We start from the raw sequence: 22184 nt of genomic DNA on the forward strand, positions 1-22184 counted from the left end.
ACTGCGAAATGAGCAGCGATGGCCCTCCAAAGGCCAAGTCCAAGTCGAGTAAGCTCTGACGAGTCTCTCACTACTCTAGTTTGCAGACGGCATTAGCTGACCGCATGCGCTCTAAAGTCTTTCACTTCGTAGCCGGCCTCGGCTCAGGGCTCCTGTCCGCCGTCCTGCTGCAGCCGATCGACCTCCTCAAGACCCGCGTCCAACAGTCCGGGCACCACTCCCTGACCGCCGCATTCCGCGAGATCCGGTCACAGCCGCGCTTCTTACCCGCACTATGGAGGGGCGCAACTCCGTCTGCCCTGCGCACCGGCTTCGGTAGCGCCATCTACTTCACGAGTCTGAACGCGATCCGGAACAATGTGTCGCGCGTGCCCTTCCTCGCGGCGGACGGCGCGGGCATGCCCTTTTCCGGAAAAGAAGGGAGGCACTCATCATCGCTAGTAAAGCTGTCCAACACAGGCAACCTGCTAGCCGGCGCCGTGGCGCGGACGTTCGCCGGCATGACGCTGATGCCGCTGACGGTGATCAAGGTGCGGTACGAGTCCAACCTGTACTCGTACGGGTCCATCGCGGCGGCGGGGCGCGACATATTCAGGAAGGAAGGGCTACGTGGTTTCTTCTCCGGCTTCGGGGCGACGGCCATGCGCGACGCGCCTTATGCCGGGCTGTACGTCCTGTTCTACGAGCAGAGCAAGAAGCGCCTGAGCTCGTTGACCGGCGCCGGCGGCGACATCAAGGACCCCGTCGCCAGCAGGGCCAAGATGACCAGCCCGGCAATGGGCGTCTCCACCGCCGCAACCATCAACTTCGGCTCTGGCGTCATCGCCGGCGCCGCCTGCTCGGCCATCTCGAACCCCTTCGATGCCGTCAAGACGCGCATCCAGCTGCAGCCGGGCGTGTACCGCAATACGTTCCACGCGGCGCGAATGATGGTCGCCCAGGAGGGGCTGCGCAGCCTGGCCGACGGGCTGGCCCTGCGCATGAGCCGCAAGGCCATGAGCTCGGCGCTGGCGTGGACCGTGTACGAGGAGCTCATACGGCGGACCGAGATGGCGCTGAACCCCAAGAAGAGGAAGGAGAGTGTACTATGATGATGTATCGATTATGATAGAGACGGGTTGTGCGGTTTGCATCTGGCCAGCAGTATTCTATTCCTGCTTGCATCAAAAGCGGCGTTTCTGGTTGGGCAAAAACGGGACGAGATACCACGCCATTCAACAATTATTTGAAAGACACATAAAGTATCCTCTCCGTGCTATCCTGCGACAACATGCCCGACATGCTCACACGATTTCGTACAATGGTCCAGGTTTAGGAGCTGCCGCCCGCCGGCAAGCCTGTAAGCTGTGCTTGTTTGCTTATTACCGAAGCTGTGCTCACACTTATGTAATGCGTATGCACGGTTCTTGAAATTGCCGTACGATCTGAAGAGCCAGGGGGCCTTCCAACCTTCCAAGCTTCCAGGCTGCCAGTCACTAACAGCCATCAACACATCTGGAGTAACCCGGACCTGCACCCGCAATCAACGCTGCCCTCACCTCGCCGACTTCCTCTTCGGCTTGGCACCGGCTTTCTTCTTTCCAACCTTCTGCTTCAGGTCCTTTGGTTTGGCGTCGCGGGAGCTCGCACGCCGTCCCTCAAAGACGAAGTCTTCGGGCTTCTTGAACCCAGCAGCGCCCACGCCTACGCCTGCGCCCTCCTTCCTGTCCTTGCTAAACTTCTTCTCGCCCCTGTTCGTCCGATCACGCTTTCCCGCCTGTTTTTGCTATGCGGGCCTGTGCAGCAGCGGAGTGACCGAGAAGTTTGCCAGCCCGGCCAGCCATGGTCTGCTCCTCTGCGGTGAGCTTTGGCACGTATTTCGTGCCCTTTTTGGCCTTGCTGCTGGCTGCAAGTGCAGCGCTCCTCTCCGCGTTCTTCTTGTCCATGGCCCTGGCTGTCTTGTGCGGTGCCTTGCACCGACTGACCCGCAGCTCTCGCGGCAGCATGGGTGGGAACTTCTTGCCGTTCAAGAGGAGAGCGGACTCAACTGAATTACCATCCTGTGTCATGCAAGTCAGCAACTCTGCGCTTCAGTCACCATTAATAGCTAGGATCGCACTCACATAGAATTGCACGTAGGCAATTCCTTTTCCGACTCTCGTTGTTTGGTCCCTGATAACACGCACACTCTCAACCTTGCCAGCGTGCTTGCCAAAGTTTTGCCAAAGACCCTCTTCGACATCCATTGGCACCTTGGTTCGCTTGCGCTTTTCGGTTTGCTCCTTGCCATCCTCGTCCGTTTTCACGTTGAGCACTGTCTCGTCGTCCACAAAACCGAGGTTGCCCACGAAGACACAGCGCCGGTGGTCAACTGGAGCGGGATGCGCAACACTGTCCACCCGCAAGTGCCTGTCTAACACAACCGTTGCATTCAGCTTCTCGCATGCTGCGCGAGCCACTGCCGGGCTGCTGTATACTACGTATGCGTTGGCAGACTGTGTGGTGGCCTCCATGAGGCTTTTGGTAGCAAAAGCGGCACGTTTCGGCATCGCTGCTGTCGAAAACGGGAGGGAGCGAAACCGGAGCGACTCCAGCGACTGTGGCGGCGAGGCAGTTTTGTCGAGGAAAGAAGACAGGTGCCCCATGAGAGTCTTCTTCGCCTTCTTTGAGCTAGCAGCCTCAATGGAGACGTTCGAGAGGAACACTGTTCGCGACGCCTTCTCAATCTCGTCAACCTCCTTTTTCTGCGTAAGAGACTCGTGCACGGGTATGTCGCTGTCTGAGTCGTCCTCAGCGTCTTTGGTCTTGGCACCTCCAGCCTCATCCTCAGCACTGTCGTCAGACTTCCTCTTCTTGCTAACAGGAGGCTCATCGTCGCCGAGCTTGTCGAAGTATTTGCTTTCCAGATCATGGAATTCATCGTGCTTCCGCTTTTTCTTCTGCTTGCGCTCGTGTGCTTGGGCTTCGGCGAGTATCTGAGCAGCGATTTCGCGCTCGTCATCATCGCTTGCTCCTTGCGCGGAAGCATCACTCAACTCGTCGTCGCGTGTACTTCCTGCGGCCTCATCCACGTCACTGGCTTCAGACAAGTTCACACCGTCCTCGTCGATGCTGGAAAGCTCTTCATCATCCTCCTCCTCATTTTCACTGTCCGACTCCTGTCTAGCCCTCGAGGCTGCTAACTCAGAGTATCGCGATTTTGGCGGGGCTTGGACCGGTCCTGAGCTCGTTGAGAAGAGGGCATCGAGAGCAGGGTCGATCTTCTTGGAAGAAGCCGACAAACCGGTGTTCCTACTTCCAATTAGTAAAAGCGTGTGTATGAACTTGGGTTTTCCGACATGAGAAACTTACTTGTTCTTCCCCATGGCGCCAATTAACGAGAAAAGTGAGAAATGCGCGCAGCGTGGTCGCCTGTTCGTCGAGTGCTGAACCGAGATCGCCTCCCAATTTTCCTGCTCCGGCCAAAAGCAGCAAAAATGGGAGATCGAGAAGTTCTCTATCTGCTTATCGCAGCTATCGATTGGCCGCTAGTGCGGTGGCTCCGCGCGGCAGGCAGCTCGGCGCCCAAGCCTTTGCGCTCTCCTCTCTCTCTCAGTGAAGTTGGAGGGAAACTGGCGCGGGTTACCACAGCGCTCAGCAGAGCACTCTGAGGTCCCTCGCCGTTCTTGATTTCCTTCTCCCCTCGACTATGATTCTATGCACCACCCACCACCCCTCTTCTGCACCCCCAGGTTGGCTCAACACACTCGAAACGACCAGATGTGATCTTGCATAGCTTCATGTTACTGAGCTGGGTCACAAATCATTCACATCTCTTCTGGACTGCCCTCTCTCCTCAACTCACCGTCATTGTCCGTCACCCAGCCGCTGACCTGGTCCCTCGTCACCTCGGTTCTCCACGAGTTGCGCCGACACCTCCACACACACTACACCTTCTGCTGCAAAGTTATAACAACCGAGTCGAGCCTCCCGAGCACTCTTCAATTTCTCCTCAGTCATGGCAACAGGCGGTACGGCGCCGCCCATAGCAATGGCCAATCACCCTCACTCGCTGCTGGACCAAGACAGCACCGTGTCGAGCCCTCTCAGCGAGGTCGAAGACAAGGATGCGGAGCCCGATGACATGGATATCGACATGAACAGTAACCATTCCGACGGCGACGAGCCTTCCAATCCTGAAAATGGCCGCGCACACGACCCCGCCGTCCAGCCACCGCACGACGACTCCGACTCTAACCTCTCAGAAATTGAGACCAACGACTCCGAGGCCGAAACAGAGCGCCTATACGACACCCCGCGCAAGAGTAATAATCAGCCAAGCGACTCAATTCCGAATGCGAAAATTGACAAAAGGCGATCACCCGACAAAGCTGCCCACACATTTCAGAGAAGCTCAAGCAAGCTGCAAGGCAAGGCACAAGCTGGCCTTGGGGCTGGATCCGGCGGTGACGACAACGATGGTCTCTCCGACGACCGTCATGATGCCGACGACGAAGATAAGGGCTCCACTGTCGACAGCGAAGCGGATTCTGAGAAAGAGGACGGGGTAACACGGGCAAAGGCATCGCAAAACCAGCGTACCAAGTCGCAAGAGTCACACATCATTGCAAGCTCTACGCTGGCTGGCAGTGGCAGTGACAACTCCTTGGCAGACTCGAGAAAACGCAAAAGATTGCCCGCGGCAGAACGGTCCGATTCCAATCAGCCACTGCGGAAGAGGACCGCCTCAATCCCAGAGCCAGGCGACGAATCGTCTTCCCTCTCTAAGATCGAGTCAGAAGACGTTGCTTTAAGTAACATCATGGGCAATAAGAGCGCTGAGCACACTGCCGACGAGGACGATGAAGAAACAGCAATAAAGAATACAGGAGACATTACAGACTCGGTTGAGAGGCCGACGAATGAGGTTAGCAAGCCAAAGAAGTCGAAGCGCAGCACGAAGAAGCGAAAGGCCTCGTCGGAAACCGTCGAGGACGCACCCGAGGGAGAAGAGCCTACAGCAACGCCAATCCAGACTGTCGAGGACGAGCAGGCTGAAGCTGGAGTTGATGAGGAAGCCGAAGCCGTGCATAAAAACGAGGAAGAAAGTAAGGACCGCTGTTTAGTTGCTCCTCATTTTGACTTGGCTTTTGCGACTGACCAGTTTGCTGCAGTGGAGAAGAAGCGCAGTGCTTTCGACCAGCTCTCTTCAATTGAGAAGAACTTTGCAGTACTAAGGGATCGGTAAGTCGACCAATCCAGGCATTGCGGCACACGAAAGGCAATACTGATAGGACTACGGCAGACTGTACGAAGAGCGACTTGCACAGCTGAACGAAGAAGAAGCAATGCTGACAAGCGACAATCCAACCCACCCCGAATACCTGGCCATGATGCATTGCATCGACAGCCGCCGAGACGACAGGGTAAAAGTTGTCGAGCTCGAGTACAAGTTCAATATGGAAGCTCTAGACCGTTGGGCTGTGGCCCGGCGAGCACAGATTCTCTCTCAATTCTTCCAGAGCGCACGCGAACTGAGGGAAAAGTACGTGGATGAGCTCGGCAGACAATGGTACGAGATACAACATGAGCGACGGCGCAACGCCAATCCTATACCAGACTACGGCTTCCGTTTCCCCAAGACGAAGGCCGAACAGAAGAGGCACGCGATTGCACAAGGAAAGGAAACGTCGATACTGGCTGGCATCGCTCAGCACCACGGGTTCCCAGCAGCGCCAGATATGCGTGGTGCGTCATCGACAGAGGTCGAGGATGACTTTGAAGCAATGGCTGTAGGTATCACTAAGGACAATTGTGCCTGATTGACGAGCTGACTGTGATGGCAGCGAGCGCGACAGGGAACGCATCCCGGCGTGTCGCAGCGGATGCAGCCCGCTTTACATGATTACGCCGCGGCGGCACAGTTCGGACAAGCTCTTGGGCCTGCGGGCCAAGAATACATCGAGAGCCACGCGTGGGCGAACCCAAAACACCCTTCTCATGGTGCGACCTCCCGGCGCCAGTCACACGGTGCCGCGTATGCTGGTCCTCCCGCCTTGATGGGCCATGCGAGGGCATCGCACCAACCTGTGGGTGGAATGTGGTTTGCCAATGGCCAAATGAATGGAGATGCCAATCATCGACACCTCACGGCAGATTCGGAGCCAGCGCACCCACGGAGAGCAGTTGAGACGGTCAAGTCCAAGCGCGAGGCAGTCGCATGACAAGAGGTTAAGCAGATGGGTGAGGCAACTATGGCAGCCCATCTCATTCGCGTCTGATTGCACTGCAATTGAATCGCGCCGCACCTCGGATCGCCCATGAATGGCTATTCCAGCAGACGGCCATACGGTATAATTTTAGCGACAGGGCCGCGCAAGGCCATGGCACAACGTCTTACGATAATGGCTTACGCAGAGAAGGCCCCTCGGTATGCCCGAGGAAATGGATGTGTGCCCTAGCTCAATCTGCCTTAGGTTCGGAGTGATCGCCCCTGGGGAATGCGAAGGCGTCGTTGCTTTTTTTCTCGGAATTCACGATACCCGTGGCTCAAAAGGCTTCCTGGTTGCTTAATTTTGGAACGGGCGTACTACTGTCTTGTGTGACCTGGGACATCAGCATGTCTGCTTGCTTTCACACACTTCAGGATTTGTTGGGCAGGCCCGTCCGGACACGACGTGGCCTAGGGTCGTTTGACTCTTTTGTCGAGATTTTGCATTTTGTTATACTACGACCGGCTTCGGGCAGGTCTTCGGGAACGGCGTTGGAGGCACTATCGGGATATAGGCCGGCAGCGGGATGGCTCCCATGTTCTGTTGGGACTTTGTAGATACAACTTTTGTACTTTGTACATGCGCTCCTGTCAACGAGACACTGCTAGACGCATTGAGATATCAAACGTGCCAGCGAGCACAGAATTACCTCCACCTGACCATCCTCATCCGTCATTCCCACGCTCTTCACCATCTCAGCATGCGATTCGTGCTGCTTGGAGAGGTGTCCGCTGTGGTGTTGTTATGCGATGGACCGTCTGAGGCGATGGACACTGTCCGGCTTCATTTCTTGGGGTTGTTGATCTCCTGTGCCTGGTGAACTGGTACCTCTGGGACCTTGACGTCCTCGAACTCATCCTGGCCGACTGCGTTGATGGTGTACCAGTCTGGTTCGGGAGTGGAGTTAGCAGCTTATATTGCACGACTGAAGGTGTATTGGTTTCTGATTCTCAGACGCACAAATTCCCGCAGCGACGCCGGCGATCGCCAGGCCGGTCACGGCATTCTTAACCAGGTACGGGCGGCGCGCGCGGAGGAGGGCGGCGGACTGGGCGTTCTTCCGGGTGTAGTAGCTCGAGTGATCGATGCTGCGGACGGGCGGCGGCGAGCGTCAGTATCTGTCAAGCCGGAAAATACGGTGTGTTGTGGTTGAGGGGGAACGAGTACCTACCCTGCCATGATGGAGAGTGTGAGCTTCCAAGCACAGTATCTTGTTAGGGAATATGCGCAGGCAAAAGGAGAGCTGGGACTTTTGCGATGCGGTCCGGAGTGGCAGACTAGAATCAGATGTTCGTCTCTGCACCCAAAATATTGGTTTACATAAGCTCTCTCTAGCACTGGTGATCTCACATAGTCTAAGTGATGCACGGTAGGCCTCGCAGCCTAGGCAGGCCTTCAAACAAGGACCCCAGCAACACGGCCCAATTACGTAGCTCTCTCCAAACGCGCTGTGCTCCACGTCCCGCCGCCTGGCGCTTGGGGCCGCATTGGGGAAGCACCCCTGGGACCAAGGTAGTTGCACTTCTGATTTTCAGCGGCCAGGTACTACATGGCACTTTCATCAAACTGCGAGCTCACATGCAGCCTCACTCCACTCATCCACCCAACCCACCACTCCATTCGACCTCGCAAACCTGGGGCACGTCTTCATGGGTTCCCAGCGCAGACTACTGCGAGGACAAGCCCATCTTCTCGCGTCTCCCCAGTCTGTAAGGCCATTCCTCGACCCTGCAACGGCGCGACAATCCCTTTGAAACCAGTATGCGCCGCCGCCGTTTTGGCCAATATCAGCATCGCACCGTACCGCATCGCATCGCGACTTTGTCGACAGCCACCGACGCACAGCAACGACTGACTGCGCCCCAGGCCTGTCAGACTCACTCTTACTCACACGTACTCTCGCGTCCCCATTGAAACACTGACTGGCCTTTGTCGCCTGCCCACTCGACCACGTCTCGGATCTCTAGCCTGGAGAGCTGGGACGACATCCATTCCCCTCCCACTTTCGTAGAGTAGAGGCACTTTGAGGCCTGCCGACCTTGTGTGCCTTCCTTTCACCCCATCCAAGAGAGATCCAGGCCGTCGTGCCAACCCACCTGCCCATCATGGCCGCCGACACTGTGCAGTCCGTGAGCGAGCAGCTCAAGCAGTTGAATGACGCCCGCAAAGCCATCCTCGTCGACGCCAGCTACTACAAGTCGATTATGACCGGCATCCTGCCCCTTGCCGCCCCCAACTCCACCCTCGAGCTGCGGCGCTGGGCTGCCGACTTCATCGCCGAGGCATTTGCGACTCCGATACTCCCTAACAAGGACAAGGAGGTCATGAGCTTCCAGGTGTTGCCGGTGCTCAGGAGCCTGCTGGAGAGCCCTAAGGAGGACCTATACGTTCTCAAAAGCGTCATCGCCGCCTCAGCCAGCATCTACCCACATGTCTTGAGATGGATGTATGTTCTATGTTTTCCTTTCGCGAGCTGCCTAGGGCGTGCGGTTGCTGGTGCTCGTGGCAATGTACTCCCACGGGTCGCCCAGTGACCTTGTCTCGAGCAGACGTCCCTGAAAGTATTCACTTGCTGACCATTGGGCTCTTCGCAGAATACACAATCCATACGAGCGTTCGCCCTGGGACAATATGGTCACGATCAAGCAGAAGATACTACGGATCTGGGACGACGCTGCCTCGGCCGTCAAATTGTGTTGTGTCAAGTTCGCACAGCGTGTGGTACTCGCGCAGACGACAGCAACCAGCATGGAAAAGGTGCGAGCGGCCCTAACGTATTATAATATTGATTTGTTGTGGCGGATGCTGATCGTGAGCAGCGCATAAATGGCCTCGAGATCTCCTTGGGAATGATCCCACCTGGCCACCCATTTCTCGACCCAAGACAGCTCGAAGCAGAGGCCACAGGTCTCCTGGACAGGATGCTTAGCGTGCTTCAAGACAACAGCAGGTATGTTTGTGCTCCGCGGTGACTGTACGTCGAGGGGCCTATTCTGATTCAATGAACCGTGCCGTAGTGATGCACTCATAGTAGATGGCACACTGAACTGTTTGCCTATCCTTGTTCGCACGCGACCATCCACGTCTAATCGCATTCTCAATGCTGTCATGGGTTTCAACCCGCTCAAACTAGCCAACTCCCCGCTGACCCCCAAGGTCCGTGTGCTAGCCAAGTCGATGGAGAAGACGACACGCATGCTGCTGATACACTTGTTGAAGCGGTACGTTCTCCCTTCTGACCCTTGGCGTCGGCGACGCTGACTGTTTCTAGGGATCCACATGGTCCGAATGCTCCACGGATACAGCAACATGTAGAAAGACTTATGCGCTCCCGGGCGGAGATCCTTGACGACAATGGACGCAAGAGAGCGCTGGCTGAGCAACAAGCCGCATATGCAGGCGGTGATGCGAAGCGGCAAAAGATAAGCCCTCAACACGCAGTGCCGCAAGTGAACCCAAATGCCCCGGGACCAAATAGTCTTGCGGCTGTTTACACTCTCACAGACAGCATAGGTCTACAAGGCTTTGATGTCACACAAGTACCAGCGCACTTGACGAACAGGGTCGTTGTGTCAACTCTGGCAAGGGTGGATCTACAGGCCCTCCAGGGGGCCATCCAAGCAGTTCGTGATCGTTTGGCTGTCAAGGAGGCTGCTCGGCAACCAGCTCTTAACCCAGAGACAGCGCCACTTGATGTAGAAGAGGACGACGATGAGTACGAGCCCGACTTCACCATAGCAGAGGACGAGGAGCAGATCAAGAACAAGCTCGACGGCAAACCCCGCGAGGAGGAGCAACCTCAGATCGATGCTGCATCTTTGACATTAGGCACCTATAAGTTACCGGTGCCGCCTCCGCTCAATCCCGACAGTGCATCAGCAGCTGGTCAGATGGTCGTCGCGCGGGTCTTTGACGCCTTACGAGTCCTGGAGGAGCCTGCTGCAAGGAAGGTCCGAGGCGGAATCAACCGTCTGGCCGCAAGCTCATATGATAAGGAATCGATATTGACGTTCATTACACGACTGGGCACGCGCGCCATGGCCGGCATAGAAGATGTTCAAGTCAAGGACGAGGCCAGTGCAGCGCTTGCCCTCCCGTCGCAAGCGAACAGCGACGTGATTCGCGAGCGCCTCTACTCATATGTGCTGGAGGACTTCCGCCGACGAATCGACATAGGCGTCTCGTGGCTGAACGAGGAGTGGTACTGCGACCGCGTCCAGAAGAAGCAAGATAGTGACGCACCCATGCACTATCCAAAGTGGGCAATGAGGCTGGTCGACGGGTTCTTTCCCTACCTGAACCCGCAGGATAAGGTGCTCACTCGGTTCCTGGGTGAGATGCCAGAGCTGAACACTGCCATCCTCGGCAAGGTCAAGACGCTCTGCGGTGACCCGTCCATGGTCGAGCTCGCTCTAAAAAGTCTTCTCTACCTGGTGGTGATGAAGCCACCGGTGAGGGACCTGGCCTTGGACACTGTCCAGGACATCTGGGTTGAGTGTAAGCCCACGCCGATTCCCCCTACTTGACCGAGAATCGGATGCTGACGATGCATATATAGACGAGGACGCCAGGCCGATGGCAGCCAAGTACCTCACAAAATGGCGTCCTGGCTTCATCGAATCCCAGAGCGGGAGTGGCGGCGGCAACGACGCACCCTATGCGCCTGCAGTCGCTGCTTGAACATCTTCAGCGGATCATATTCAGAGCCCATTATTGAGCATTGGTATTAGAGACCGAGATAGAGGGCATCCCGGAGCCGAAATCACGGGGCAGCATTTAGCACGGAGTGTTACAGGAGGAATCTAGTTGCAATTGAGCCAGGGTGTCTCTTCTGTGCCCCGAAGACATCGCTGTATGTCTTTGTGTCCCACACGACGTATGACCTGGGAGCAGGGAGAAGAGATGAGGGTTGGGGGGGGGGGGGGGGGATTTGGCACACTCTAAGGATCAACCGACCCAGCGGGCCTGTCTGTTTCATTGGAGCAGGAGGCAGCGGTGACGGGTTAGGAACGTCTGGTTCAGAGTAGGCCGCAGTCGACTGCTCTTCCGTACTGGTAAGAGGCGGAGGGGCTCAACTCATGATTTCAGAGTGGCAGCGGGCATTGCCATCTGCACAGATTATACCCCCTACATTTGCCACGTCTTTCTACCTGCGCATCGTTTGTTTGTGACGTGAGTCTGTGGAAATTGGATAATACCCATGTGTTGAACCGTGACAATCTCGTCAGACTTGTTGTACTTGTCCGATATTAATTTCCAGCCTCATGGCAAAATGCACGCGACTTCCTTTTATAGACTAAAGCATGTAAACTAGTCCAGTGAATTCTTAGAAAGTTGTCCTCACTTGGGACGTCCCAGATTGCGCACCTCACCGTAGAGGCAGGCCACCCCGCAACGAGTCTACCGGTGGCGCGAAAGAAGAGCAAAGGCAGCAAAGCCCTGTAGCATCCGCATGGGATGAGAAAGGCTTGGGTAATAAGCCGGCTGGATTTGTATTGTCGACGTCAAAGTAACGAGTGCGCGTTCCCACGTCTTCTCCTTCACGGTGGTCAAGGTGCAGGAGGGATGGGCTGATAGACTGGCAATGACAGAGCCTCAGATTTACCATAGACCAGGGTACTGCATATTCTACGAAGAGATGCTCAAATGGGGGGGGGGATGGTGTTTGTTGTATTATCTTGTCTCTCCGCTTCGCCTGCTTGGTGTCATCGCGTGTCCGCTCTCAGGACAAGACTGCGCCATCAGGAATCATACATGTGATCTCTTTTCACCATCGATGCATCCCTTCCCTATGCAAGAATCGCCAGGTCCTCTCATCCCAACGATTTCAAACGCTGATGGGGGGAATAAACGCCGAAGACAAGCGCACACGTCTAATGATGCTGAACACCACCGTGAATGAACCGAATCACTGTGACACACATGCAAAAATCACTCCCGACAGCCTCCAAGGTCCATTGAATGAACGAACGAATCATTTCCCGAGACGCCGTGGTATATCCGTGAATTCTACCTATGCATCACATCACGTCATGACGATTGTTTCCCCTTGCGCCCGCTCTCGTAGCTCAGGTCCAGGCTCCAGAGCGAGTCCCATATCACGCTCCTCCTTTTGTTATCTTTAGGGGGGCTGCCCGCAGGCTCCGAGGCGGCGCTCGGCTGCTGCTCTTGCTGCTGTTGCATTAGCGGTCTTGGGCGTGCTTGCGCCAGGGTAGGTAGCCGGAGTCGGCGGCCCTGCTGGAGAGAAGAGAAAGGTTTCATCAGCCAAACGAGGCCTCACTAGGGCCCGAGCAGGTCATCAATCTTATTATTGCGCACCTCGGTGCCCGCGGCGCTGTCTGGTAGCGGCCGCTGCCCCTGTTCTTCCGCTTGCGCAGCGGTGCCTTCAGCTTGAGCTTGAGCTTCACCCCTGCCGTTTGGCTGCTCTGTGGTGGCGTGTGATGCGTGCTGGCCGCTGCCCTCGGCGGGAGGGTCAGGCGAGTCTGCCGGTGCGGCCCGGATGGAATTGGCTTCGCTGGCGAGCCCACTGCCCTTCCCACCGCCGCCAATACCGAAAGGCAAGGCTTTCTTAGAACTTGTACTGGAGCGGCGACTCTCCAGGCTCTTGGACAGGGTCTTGCTCACCCCGTCGATCCCAGTTGGGCCACGACCTCCCAGCCCAAGGCCCTTGCCAGATGCTGTCCGGACCTGCGCTCGTTCCGCCACGGCGTCGACCTTATTCGCAGCGACCGTGCTCTTCCCAAGCCCCGGAGTCGAGGGCGCCCCAGGTTTGTCCTCGTGGGCATCGATTAGGTACCAGCGCAGACCATCGGAAAGGTCGAAGGGGTTGTCATTCTCGTCGTCCACAGAGTCTGTTTCTGCGGCGCCGTTGCCCGAGGCCTGGTTGCTCAGACTCTTAGATAAGTCGACGACCCGTTCTTGGATGCGGCTAATGCGGGCGAGCAGCCACTCTCTGTTGCGCAGGCGATGTGCTTCCTGCTCGCGCAGGAAATAATGAGGGAAGCCAATGTTGAAAGCCGCCCAGGCCCCAGTCATCTGATTCCTAGTCGGCAGGAACAGGGCCAGGTCGCCGTCCTTAAAATTCTTGAAGGCGATCTTGTCGTGGGCGTCCTTTTGAAGTGCATGGGCTTTGTCGCGGTACGATCGAGCGTCGCGTTGAAGCCTGCGGGCCATGTGTTCAATGTCCTTGACTCGCTTGTAGACGGTTTCTATGAGCGCGTCCATGTCAAAGCTGCCGAGCTCTGCCATGAATGCCTCGTACTTCTCCGCCTCGGTGGCTGGGTCTGAATTATTCATCCAGTACAGCAGCTCGAGATCGCTACTATCTGGTGTCTGGGCGAGAGTGCCCGACCGGCGGAGGGAAGCGCTAGGGTCGACAGAGTCGTTGAGGTTTTGTACAGAACGCTCGGCCCGGGGGATTTTCTGGATAACCACGGTGCCGTCCTGCCGTTTGACGGAGAAGCCAAGCCTTTCCAGTAGACGCCGGAGACGATCGTTCTGGGTGTAGAGCTTCTGGGTGAGGTCTTTGGCGTGCTCTGTTCGCGCCACAAATCGGTCGGTGAGCACACCAAGTTTGACCTGAGACTCTTCGAACTTGCTCTTGAAAAGGTGGAGTTCCTCCTCAAGGCTTCCGACTTGGGATTGTTTTGAAGCAAGATCTTCTGTTATGGTCGTAATCTTCCTCTCTTCCTCTTCGAGTCTCTTTCGTAGACTTTCGGAGCCTGTTTCTCCATCCGTAATCTTGACTCTGAGTTCATTAAGCTGGTTGCGGGTCTCGTCGTGCTCGCCTTCAAGTGCTGCAACGCGAGCCTTCTCCTCTCCAAGCTCTTCTCGAAGCTGCATTGTTGAGCCCTCCTCCTTGGCCAAAGACTCTTTAGCTGTCAAGATCTCCACACGAAGATCTTTGATAGTGACTTCAGCCGAATGCAGGTCCGAGTGGACGAGAGAGATGTTAGCCTCGACGTCTTGGGCCTTCATGAGAACATCAGCGCACTTGCTGGCCATGCTTTCGATGAGTTCTTCTTGGTCTTCTGGGATGTTGCCCCCTGGGTCGAGCTGGCGGTGCAGGTCCTGCAATGCCCTCAATTGGGATTCTGCAGTCTGTTTGGCGACCTCCAATTGGTGGCTTTGGTCCTTGTTCTCGTCTTGCACCGACTTGTTCTGTTTCTCCAGTTCTTCGACCTGCTCCCTCTGAAGTTTTGATTCTTTCCTGAGAAACTCGACCTGTCCTTCGTACTTGAGCTTTTCGTCGCGTCTCTCCTTGGCCAGCTGCGCCATTTCATCCTCTAGGGCTTGAACTCTGTCATCGTAATGTGCCTTCTCATGTTCTCGAGATTCGCCGAAGTGTTCCATCTCGTCTTCGGTGTCCTCAATTCGTGCTTTGAGATGCTTGATTTCGTCTTCGAGGGACTTGCGCTCTTCCACGAATTCCCTCTTCAGAGCCTCCATGTTCTCCAGAAGATCCTTCTTGGTAGAATTGGCTTCTTCGATTTGGCCCTTGACGGTCTCGTGCTGGGTTGTGCGGGCGCTCAAGTCCTTCTCAAACGCAGCGGACTTCTCCCTCTCAGCGCTCAGCTCGCTCTCAAGCTGTTGGATACGCTGCATGAGGCCCTCTGGAAAGTCGGATGATGAACGCCTTCGGTCCTCGACTGCTCTCTGCACAGACGTGGTCGAGCCATTCCGCTCCGGGAGCTGTTGGCTTGGAAATTGAAACGTGTTCCCGAATGTTGGCCTGGAAGCCTGGCTCTGTCTATGTAACAGGTCTTCCAAACGTCGCACACGGCTTTCTGCTGTCTTGAGTTTGTTGTCGACCCGCTGCTTTTCTTCCTGCAGCGATCGAAGAACGTCTTCGTCGCCCCGGATCAACAAGCCACTCCTGCCCAAGGACGCTTCATGGATGCTTCCATTCTTGAAGGCTTTCAGCCGTTTTGATTGTTGCTTTGTCGGATTGTTCAAGTCCAAAATCAGTTTGCCAATGTCATTGAGCAGATCCTGCTCGGCCTTCTGTTTCTGGAGAGATTCATAGAAGTCCGACAATTCCTTCTTGGTCATGGTCGGCCACTCTTCCTCCTGTCCCAATAGGTTGACCTCCAGTCCAGCAACGTTGCCTTCACCGGATGTCGTCTGTGGACCGTAGAGATTCTCGACAGTTTTGAGCCACTTTTTCCTCCGTTTGATCTCCTCGTCCTGGAATAGAGACATTTCGTTGGCCAGGGTAGACGCATCCACCTTGACCTTCTCGTACCATTCGCCTCGCTTCAGCGCTTCCGCCGTGAAGGATGCGTACATGAACGGGACTTGCTGGATCAGTCTCAAGTAGTCAAACGTAGCGAGCTCTTCCTCCGAACCAAGAACATTGATGTGGGACTTGACGGTGGTTGTGAGGGACGTAATGTCCGTAATGCTACGCATGAAGTCCACGGACTCCAAGGCGAGGGTATTCCGCGCCTGGGTTGCATACCGAAGCATTTCGTCCATCTCGAGAGCTCTAGCCCGGATGCTGGGTAATAGCCGCTCTGTGTGGGTTGCGGCAAGTTTTGAGGCCTGCAAAAGGTCCCGTGAGGTGTTTGTGAGCCCCATGGTCGTTTCATAGTCCGCATCGACCTTCTTGGCTACAGCTTCAATGTCCTCCAATAGCTGAGCAGCCTCGCCATCGTGGGACATGGCAGAGCGTTCTATGAGCCGCTCGAAATCCTGGGTGACATCCTGGCAGTTCTTGAGCATGCGTGTCGCCATCTTCTCCAGGTCGCTCACGCGTTGGTTGAACTTCCGCAGTGCCTGGGGCGCCCGTTGTCCCGTCATCCTCGTAGTGTCCAAGTCCAGGAGGTCCTCCAAGGTAGGCTGCCGAACTGCGCCATTCTTGGAGCTAAAGTTCCGACCTGTCATGAATGAAGCCATCCCCGGAGAAATACGTATACTCCGGGCAAGACTCAGGTATGACTGCCAGTTCTTGACAAGTGCGTTGTACTCCGATTTGGCAGGATCCGCCCATTTCCTGAGCTCTTGGTATTTTGGGTCTACCGTCTTGACCACAGACTCGAGGTTTGCGATGGCAGCATCGAGGCAGCGCATTATGACATCCATCTCGCCGTATCGGTCTCTTGTGGCTTGCGCCATCGAGGCACAGTCGTCTACCGCCCTCCCAGCCCAGGCTCTGCGCGACCTGAATAGCTCTTGCCATGATTGCTGTGATTTGGTGTCGTTGATCCGGTTTGGAGGCTCCGGTAAGCTGTATGGTTTCGGAATTCCGATTTGGACGTTGACCGAGGATGAACTGCCAGGGGAGGCGGGTTGGGATACTCGGATGTCGTAAATATAGATCTCCCTCTAATTTCGATGATATTTACCCGTCAGTCACCACCAACCAGATTCCGTAGCTGTCGCACCCTTCTAGGGGCAGGAGGCGGGGGGTCGTACCTCAGACGGAAGGTCCTGTTGTTTCAAGGGTTTCCCTTGAGGTGTAAGTGCAATAAGGTACTGCGGAGGAATAGAGCTTTTCTTCGACACAGCAGCTTTGAAGTCATCGATCCTGCGCACAGTTCCTGGTCAGCTCGGCGAGACAAAGCAGTGCGACAGCGACGGGTCGAACGAACGTTGTGAGATGGGAGGTATCGAGTTGCATCTGCTGGCCCGAGCTTGAGAAGCAGAGGGTCGCCATCGTCCATGGTAAAGACTGAGCGCATCGCCAAAAGGAAAAGGTATGCTAGGTAAACGCCCGTGTCAGGGAAAGGAGAAGTTATCCTCTATTCATTAGGTGGGAGGTAGAGGGTCGTGTTAGGTCGATAGGCGGACTGCTGCAAAGGAAGTGCTGCCGCGCGTGACCTGGGCCGGCTAGTTGTGACTTAGCAATCAACCCCCCCCCCTCGCAACCCCCCTTGTGCGCGCGGCAGGCGGACTGCTAACCCAGGAATAAAGAGTCAGATGTGCTCGTCCGCCGTGGCAGGATGACCTCACTCAAAACCGCTCAGGATTCAGTGCGCTTGACCTCACCGTCATATGTCACTTTGGGATGTCGCGAGTCAGTCTGAAAGGCAAACTGTGCCTTTCGTCTTAGCCAAAGTAAATGAGACCTTTCGATCGAAGATAGCACAATAACCCTTCCAGGATTCTGAAGCGTCAAGGCTGGACTTATTTACAGGCCCCCATCGTGCAGTCACGTATTAGTGATAGCACCCTAGCTCCGTTTCTTCCCACTTTCACGCAACCACCAGTCTCCATGTCGGCAACACCAGGTTACACAGGAAATCCTACGCTGGGAGTGGTTCTGGGCTCCACTGTGCTTTTGCTTGCACCTGAGTAATTGAAGGAGTTTTGAGCTCAGTCACTGCCGCCATCTTGACGCGTCTTCCGTGGTACACGCGCTGTCACAGTATTCGCTCTCGTAGGACCAGACGTCACGCGCCCCATGTCGGACCTCCAGATGGAGGACGTAGCCCACGAAAGCGACATCAGCAAAGGCCCCTCCTTTTCTGACGAAGAAAGGGAGATCCTGGAACTCTATGACCAGGTCCAGAAACTGGAGCTGGAGGTAGCTCTGGCCAAGGCCAGGGTACGCCTCGCCGGTGAGTTCTCAGAAAACCATCCCCGCTGTCGAACGAGCCACCGCTGAACGGACAAGCAGAAGAGGCCGAGAAAGGAGGACGCGGCGACGACGACGAGCAGGACGAAGACGATTCAGGCGAGGTCGAAGAGGCCAGGAACCAGCTCCTCGAGGCAATGTCCCTGTACACCCTCCGCAACGGCGTCGTGAACAACGTCCTCATCACCAACCCGCTGCTCAAGGGCATCCACGGCAGCACCGCGGCGTCGCCCATCGAGCAGGACATCCTGCCCTGGGTTCAGGCCCGCGACGCGGCCTCGCGCGACGTCGCCGCGCAGTCCGCCGCCGCCCGCCAGGTCCTCGCCCAGCTGACCGACGCCGAGGCCGAGGTGCTGCGCGCGGCGCGGCGCAACCGCGAGCTGGCGGCCGAGGTCCTCCGCCTCGCGAGGGAGGCCGACCGCGGCAAGGTCGGTGCCGCCGGCGGTAGCGGCGACCCGGCGGCGGAGGCGCAGGTCGCGGAGCTGGAGAAGAGGCTCGCGGCCAGCCGGCAGAAGTGGAGGGTCATGAAGGGCACGGCCAGCGGCATCGTGGCCGGGAGCGGGGTCGACTGGGCGGCCGACCCGGTGCTGAGGGATGTGGTGCTGGACCCGGAGTAGGGGCAGCACCGGCATTCTTCATGCGCTCTGGCGACGGTCATACTGGGTGTTGTTCTGGTCGTGGGCACTCATTCGAGGTCACTTGATGGGACACACGATGCGGCCCCTACCGTCTTGGTCAAGCAGCAGTCGATGGGCGATAGAATCATCTCCTCAGACTCCAAACAACATCACAGGTTTCCAGAAGACTTTTCTCTTCGTGGAAGGCTACTCGTGAGTGGGGGGAGGTTGGTCCGCGCGGGACGAGCAGGCCAAAGTAAGTCTGCGTCCACAATGTCCCGTGAGCATCTCTAACATGTCGATTTGTGGTAGCAGGTGAAGATAGCATTGAAACACGTATACGGAACGTTGGCACATCTGCACCTTCAGGCCGACGGGTGTAGAAAGCTATAGCAAACACCAAAACAACAATACCCAAACAATAACGCCAACAGTATGGTCACGTATTTACAGGCAGTCCTGATAGAAGAGGCTTACTTCCTATAGCAGGCGGGGTGGGGAGTAGTTTGAAGATATTTGATTATACTAGAATTACGTGACCGTGTATGGTATGACTTGTGAGCAATGACGCGCGGGCAGTTCTCGTCCATAATCAGTTGCTGTGTGAGAACGAGGTCGAGGTACTACTACCGACGCCGTGAGCAGACAAGGTAGGCAGGCACTTGCTCCACGCGTGCCGGCCTGACCAGCGAGGAGACGACCCTGGCGGAGTCATGGTTTACCCCGGATTCCGAGCTGTCGGGTCTAGAAGAGTAACCGTCAGATTGGCGAGAGATGATCAGGTACGATGCCTACAAGACGTGTAGACCCTAGCAGATTTGACATCGTCGCGTCTCACAACGATCAGTCTTCGCTTGCGGCGTGCCAAGAACGGCTGATTCAGCTGCCTTTGCAACTCGCTAGCGAGATCTAGGAGCCGCTTGGGGAAACGCTTCAAGCTCTCGCACGACCTCGGCTCGGGAAGAGAAGCTTCCAGGCTTAGTCATTCCACGGGCTGGGAGCACAGTGCAGTGCGCGTAGTGCGTGCTGTGCAGTGCAAGATGAGCACAGATTGGTCTCATCATTCAGTCATTCCATTCTATCACGGTTCGGCTGTGCTGTGGAACTGTGGTGGGCGGGAGGCGAGAAACAGTGCAGCTGCTCCGTCTGTGCACACACACATACGCACATCCACATGCATACTGTATGTACCCAGCGCAGCCAGGGAGATGCCCATGTTCTGGAAGACGCGTCTCACGGTGATGACTACTCCGAGCGATTGCTACACGTAGCTGCAGTTGGTCCGCGTTTACCAGGAAATCGCTCGTATGGAGTCTCGCTCATGTTGTAGGAGACGAATAGACACACGCAAATGAGTGTGTTACGGTTGGAATGCGCGTCCGATACAACCATACCGCTTGTTTTTTTCTTCGTTTTCTTCCAACACATAGTCTTCTGTGCAGCATTACTTGGCTGAAAACGCTTCCGACTGTGTGGAAAGACAAGGGGAAGCGGGCGTGGGAGCTTGCAGCAGTGCGAGAGTGGCTAGGAGTCGCACAGGAAAGCTGGGCACTACGGACGGTGCTGTTTCGCAAGGCGTTGGTGATGCCTCCCGCTTGCAGGAGTGGAATTGTTGTAGTACGGAGGAAGAAGACGGGTGCTGGGTGGAGAGCTGGTTTTGAGGCAGCGCTAAGGGGGCTGGCTGATCTGATCCCAACGCCTGGCCTCCTGGCCCTCCTGGCCCTCCTGGCCCTCCTGCTCACCTTCGCCCCGGCGCTCCTGCGCTCTCCAAATCTGGTTGCAGGCGAAAATGGACGGGGTGGGCAGGAGTACGTTAGGTGGGTGTACCTTGGAAGAGTCAGGTAGTGTGACCTCTGCAGCGCATGGGCGCGGTGGATGTACCGGTACGTGGGGAAAAGCGCATGAAAATACATGCCGGTGTCGCATGAAGAGGCGAGGACCCTGCCCAGGTGCCTGGGTGCGCGAAGGAACTTGGGCACGCCCGCCCAACCAACCACACACACCCCTCCCCCCACACGCCTGATCGGGCCAGCTCCCCAAACCTTGGGTGGTCCGCAAGCAGCAAGCAGTGTGGGCAGGCTCACTTCCACGACGTCAAGGTACCTCGATATGGCCCGCTGGTGGACTGCTTTTTTTGCTTCCCACTGATCAAAGCAACAGCTGGATGAAACGCAGCTTGTCCCTGAGACTGCCCGGAACTGCCTGATAAAGCGCGGCAGAACATGATGAATCCCAGCCGCACCCAAGGAGCAAGAATAGGAGTAGGAGGACTTGCAGCAGTCGCCCCCAGAGTGCCGCACGGCTTGCTGGGCCTGCTGGCCTGGCTGGCTGGCTGGCTGGCTAAGCTGCGTGGAGCCGGCGAGCACGGCACCACTAGCTACCCCTGCAGTTTGAATCGCAAGCCAGCCTGCTTATCCGGGTATTCGTGTTGTGCTAGCGGTTTGCAGCACCTCGAAACGTCACTCTTGTGTGCTTCGGAAACAGTGCTGCTTCTGGCCAGAGACAGCCAAGGGAGGCATCACACACCCCCAGCGGCAACGGATGGTAGGATCATTGCTGAGCTCCGAGCACCTGCGCTTGCAGTCTCGAGCAAATCAACAGCAAGTCCGCAATACTTACTCGTGTCGATGAATGCTGGGAGCACGCAGCAGTGCCGTACTCTGCTTGGCGCGAGCGCAGGTGTGTGCGTGTGAGAATGAAGAGGGGGGTGGGCACTTAGATAGCGTCGGGGGCGGGGGGAGATAGTGAACGCTAACACGGGATAGTGAGATACCTGTTTGCCTTGGCCAGGACTCCCGGACGCTGGCTCATGACGACGAGAAGCAGCGCCACATACAGTGCCCCGAAGCCCAGATAGAAACCGGGAAAACGCATGCTGTACACAAGGCGCTCTTTTCTGTAGAGCCACGTCGTTTTTTTGTGATCACAGCTGGTCGAGGGTGCAGCAGGAAATGGGGAGAGGCAACGGCCGCCCAAGGTGGGAGACAGCAGGGACGGGAGGCTGGATGTCAATAGGCCGCGCATACCAAGCGGGAAGCATCAGGCTGTGGTAAGTACCGTGTACTATGGGTGCTGACCGTACGGTGCCTGTACGTTGATACTCCATGGCCGTGCCTCCAACATTTTCAGCCGGAGCACAAGGATGCTGCCCATTAGGAGCGCCAAACCCAGACATGCTTTTGTTAAGGGCTTCCTGAAGCTTCCCTGGCCTTTTTTGGCCGGACCCTGGTGGCCGGGGCTGCTGCTTCTTCTTGTCGTTGTTATTGTTGTTCCTGTTCGAGCCGCTAGCTGATCTGGTCCGGTCTGATACGTGTGATGCAGCAACCACGAGAGCAGTCTAGACTACTACGTAGACTGTTCGAGTGAAGTGGTACCCTTGGAAGCTGTGTGTCTCTGTCCGTGCGTGTGTGTGTGTACTCCCATGGGCAATTACTAGGAAGCACGGCTGGGGCAGATGCAGGGAACTGTTGCCATAGTATATGGGTGGGTATGGATGGATATGGATATGAAATTTGGAGATCAGTTCAACACAGCGCCGCTCATGCTCACGCAAGCGCACGCGCACGCGCACATTAAAATAACACGCACACAACCAACACGCAAATGGAAGGAAGGAGGTGGGATGGTAGCAAGGTGCAAGGTGCAGGCAAGCAAGGTGTGGGCAGGTTTGGGAGGAAGGTGCAAGCAAGGTGGAAGTGACGGACGGGCGCAGTGTGGCAGTCCAAGTGTACAATGTGCATGCACCTTTTCCCAGGCACT

At 56.3% G+C, this 22184-nt stretch overlaps 7 protein-coding genes across 7 annotated transcripts; 4 read left to right on the forward strand and 3 right to left on the reverse strand.

The window, feature by feature from the left end:
• Nucleotides 1-8: 8 nt before the first annotated feature.
• INS49_008044 (uncharacterized protein) lies at nucleotides 9-1091 on the forward strand (the record flags this gene model as incomplete). The annotated part of the gene is made up of 2 exons (XM_043168789.1): nucleotides 9-48; nucleotides 133-1091. 2 exons carry the CDS (start codon nucleotides 9-11, stop codon nucleotides 1089-1091), a joined length of 999 nt encoding a protein of 332 aa, XP_043026469.1.
• Nucleotides 1092-1534: 443 nt separating this feature from the next.
• On the reverse strand, nucleotides 1535-3344 carry INS49_008045 (uncharacterized protein; the record flags this gene model as incomplete). Its single annotated transcript, XM_043168790.1, has 4 exons — nucleotides 1535-1765; nucleotides 1854-2039; nucleotides 2103-3270; nucleotides 3331-3344. 4 exons carry the CDS (start codon nucleotides 3342-3344, stop codon nucleotides 1535-1537), a joined length of 1599 nt encoding a protein of 532 aa, XP_043026470.1.
• Nucleotides 3345-3976: 632 nt separating this feature from the next.
• INS49_008046 (uncharacterized protein) lies at nucleotides 3977-6182 on the forward strand (the record flags this gene model as incomplete). Its single annotated transcript, XM_043168791.1, has 4 exons — nucleotides 3977-5066; nucleotides 5133-5202; nucleotides 5264-5750; nucleotides 5805-6182. The coding sequence occupies 4 exons, from the start codon at nucleotides 3977-3979 to the stop codon at nucleotides 6180-6182; spliced, it is 2025 nt and encodes a 674-aa protein (XP_043026471.1).
• An 831-nt stretch (nucleotides 6183-7013) lies between these two features.
• On the reverse strand, nucleotides 7014-7409 carry INS49_008047 (uncharacterized protein; the record flags this gene model as incomplete). The annotated part of the gene is made up of 3 exons (XM_043168792.1): nucleotides 7014-7117; nucleotides 7191-7318; nucleotides 7402-7409. 3 exons carry the CDS (start codon nucleotides 7407-7409, stop codon nucleotides 7014-7016), a joined length of 240 nt encoding a protein of 79 aa, XP_043026472.1.
• A 926-nt stretch (nucleotides 7410-8335) lies between these two features.
• INS49_008048 (uncharacterized protein) lies at nucleotides 8336-10910 on the forward strand (the record flags this gene model as incomplete). The annotated part of the gene is made up of 6 exons (XM_043168793.1): nucleotides 8336-8676; nucleotides 8825-8987; nucleotides 9050-9180; nucleotides 9248-9451; nucleotides 9502-10727; nucleotides 10789-10910. 6 exons carry the CDS (start codon nucleotides 8336-8338, stop codon nucleotides 10908-10910), a joined length of 2187 nt encoding a protein of 728 aa, XP_043026473.1.
• Nucleotides 10911-12260: 1350 nt separating this feature from the next.
• Nucleotides 12261-16887, reverse strand: INS49_008049 (uncharacterized protein; the record flags this gene model as incomplete). Its single annotated transcript, XM_043168794.1, has 4 exons — nucleotides 12261-12467; nucleotides 12549-16556; nucleotides 16647-16758; nucleotides 16823-16887. The coding sequence occupies 4 exons, from the start codon at nucleotides 16885-16887 to the stop codon at nucleotides 12261-12263; spliced, it is 4392 nt and encodes a 1463-aa protein (XP_043026474.1).
• A 762-nt stretch (nucleotides 16888-17649) lies between these two features.
• Nucleotides 17650-18425, forward strand: INS49_008050 (uncharacterized protein; the record flags this gene model as incomplete). Its single annotated transcript, XM_043168795.1, has 2 exons — nucleotides 17650-17791; nucleotides 17851-18425. The coding sequence occupies 2 exons, from the start codon at nucleotides 17650-17652 to the stop codon at nucleotides 18423-18425; spliced, it is 717 nt and encodes a 238-aa protein (XP_043026475.1).
• Nucleotides 18426-22184: the final 3759 nt, after the last annotated feature.

Source organism: Diaporthe citri (genome assembly GCF_014595645.1).
Source record: "Diaporthe citri strain NFHF-8-4 chromosome Unknown scaffold_3, whole genome shotgun sequence".
NCBI lineage: Eukaryota > Fungi > Ascomycota > Sordariomycetes > Diaporthales > Diaporthaceae > Diaporthe > Diaporthe citri.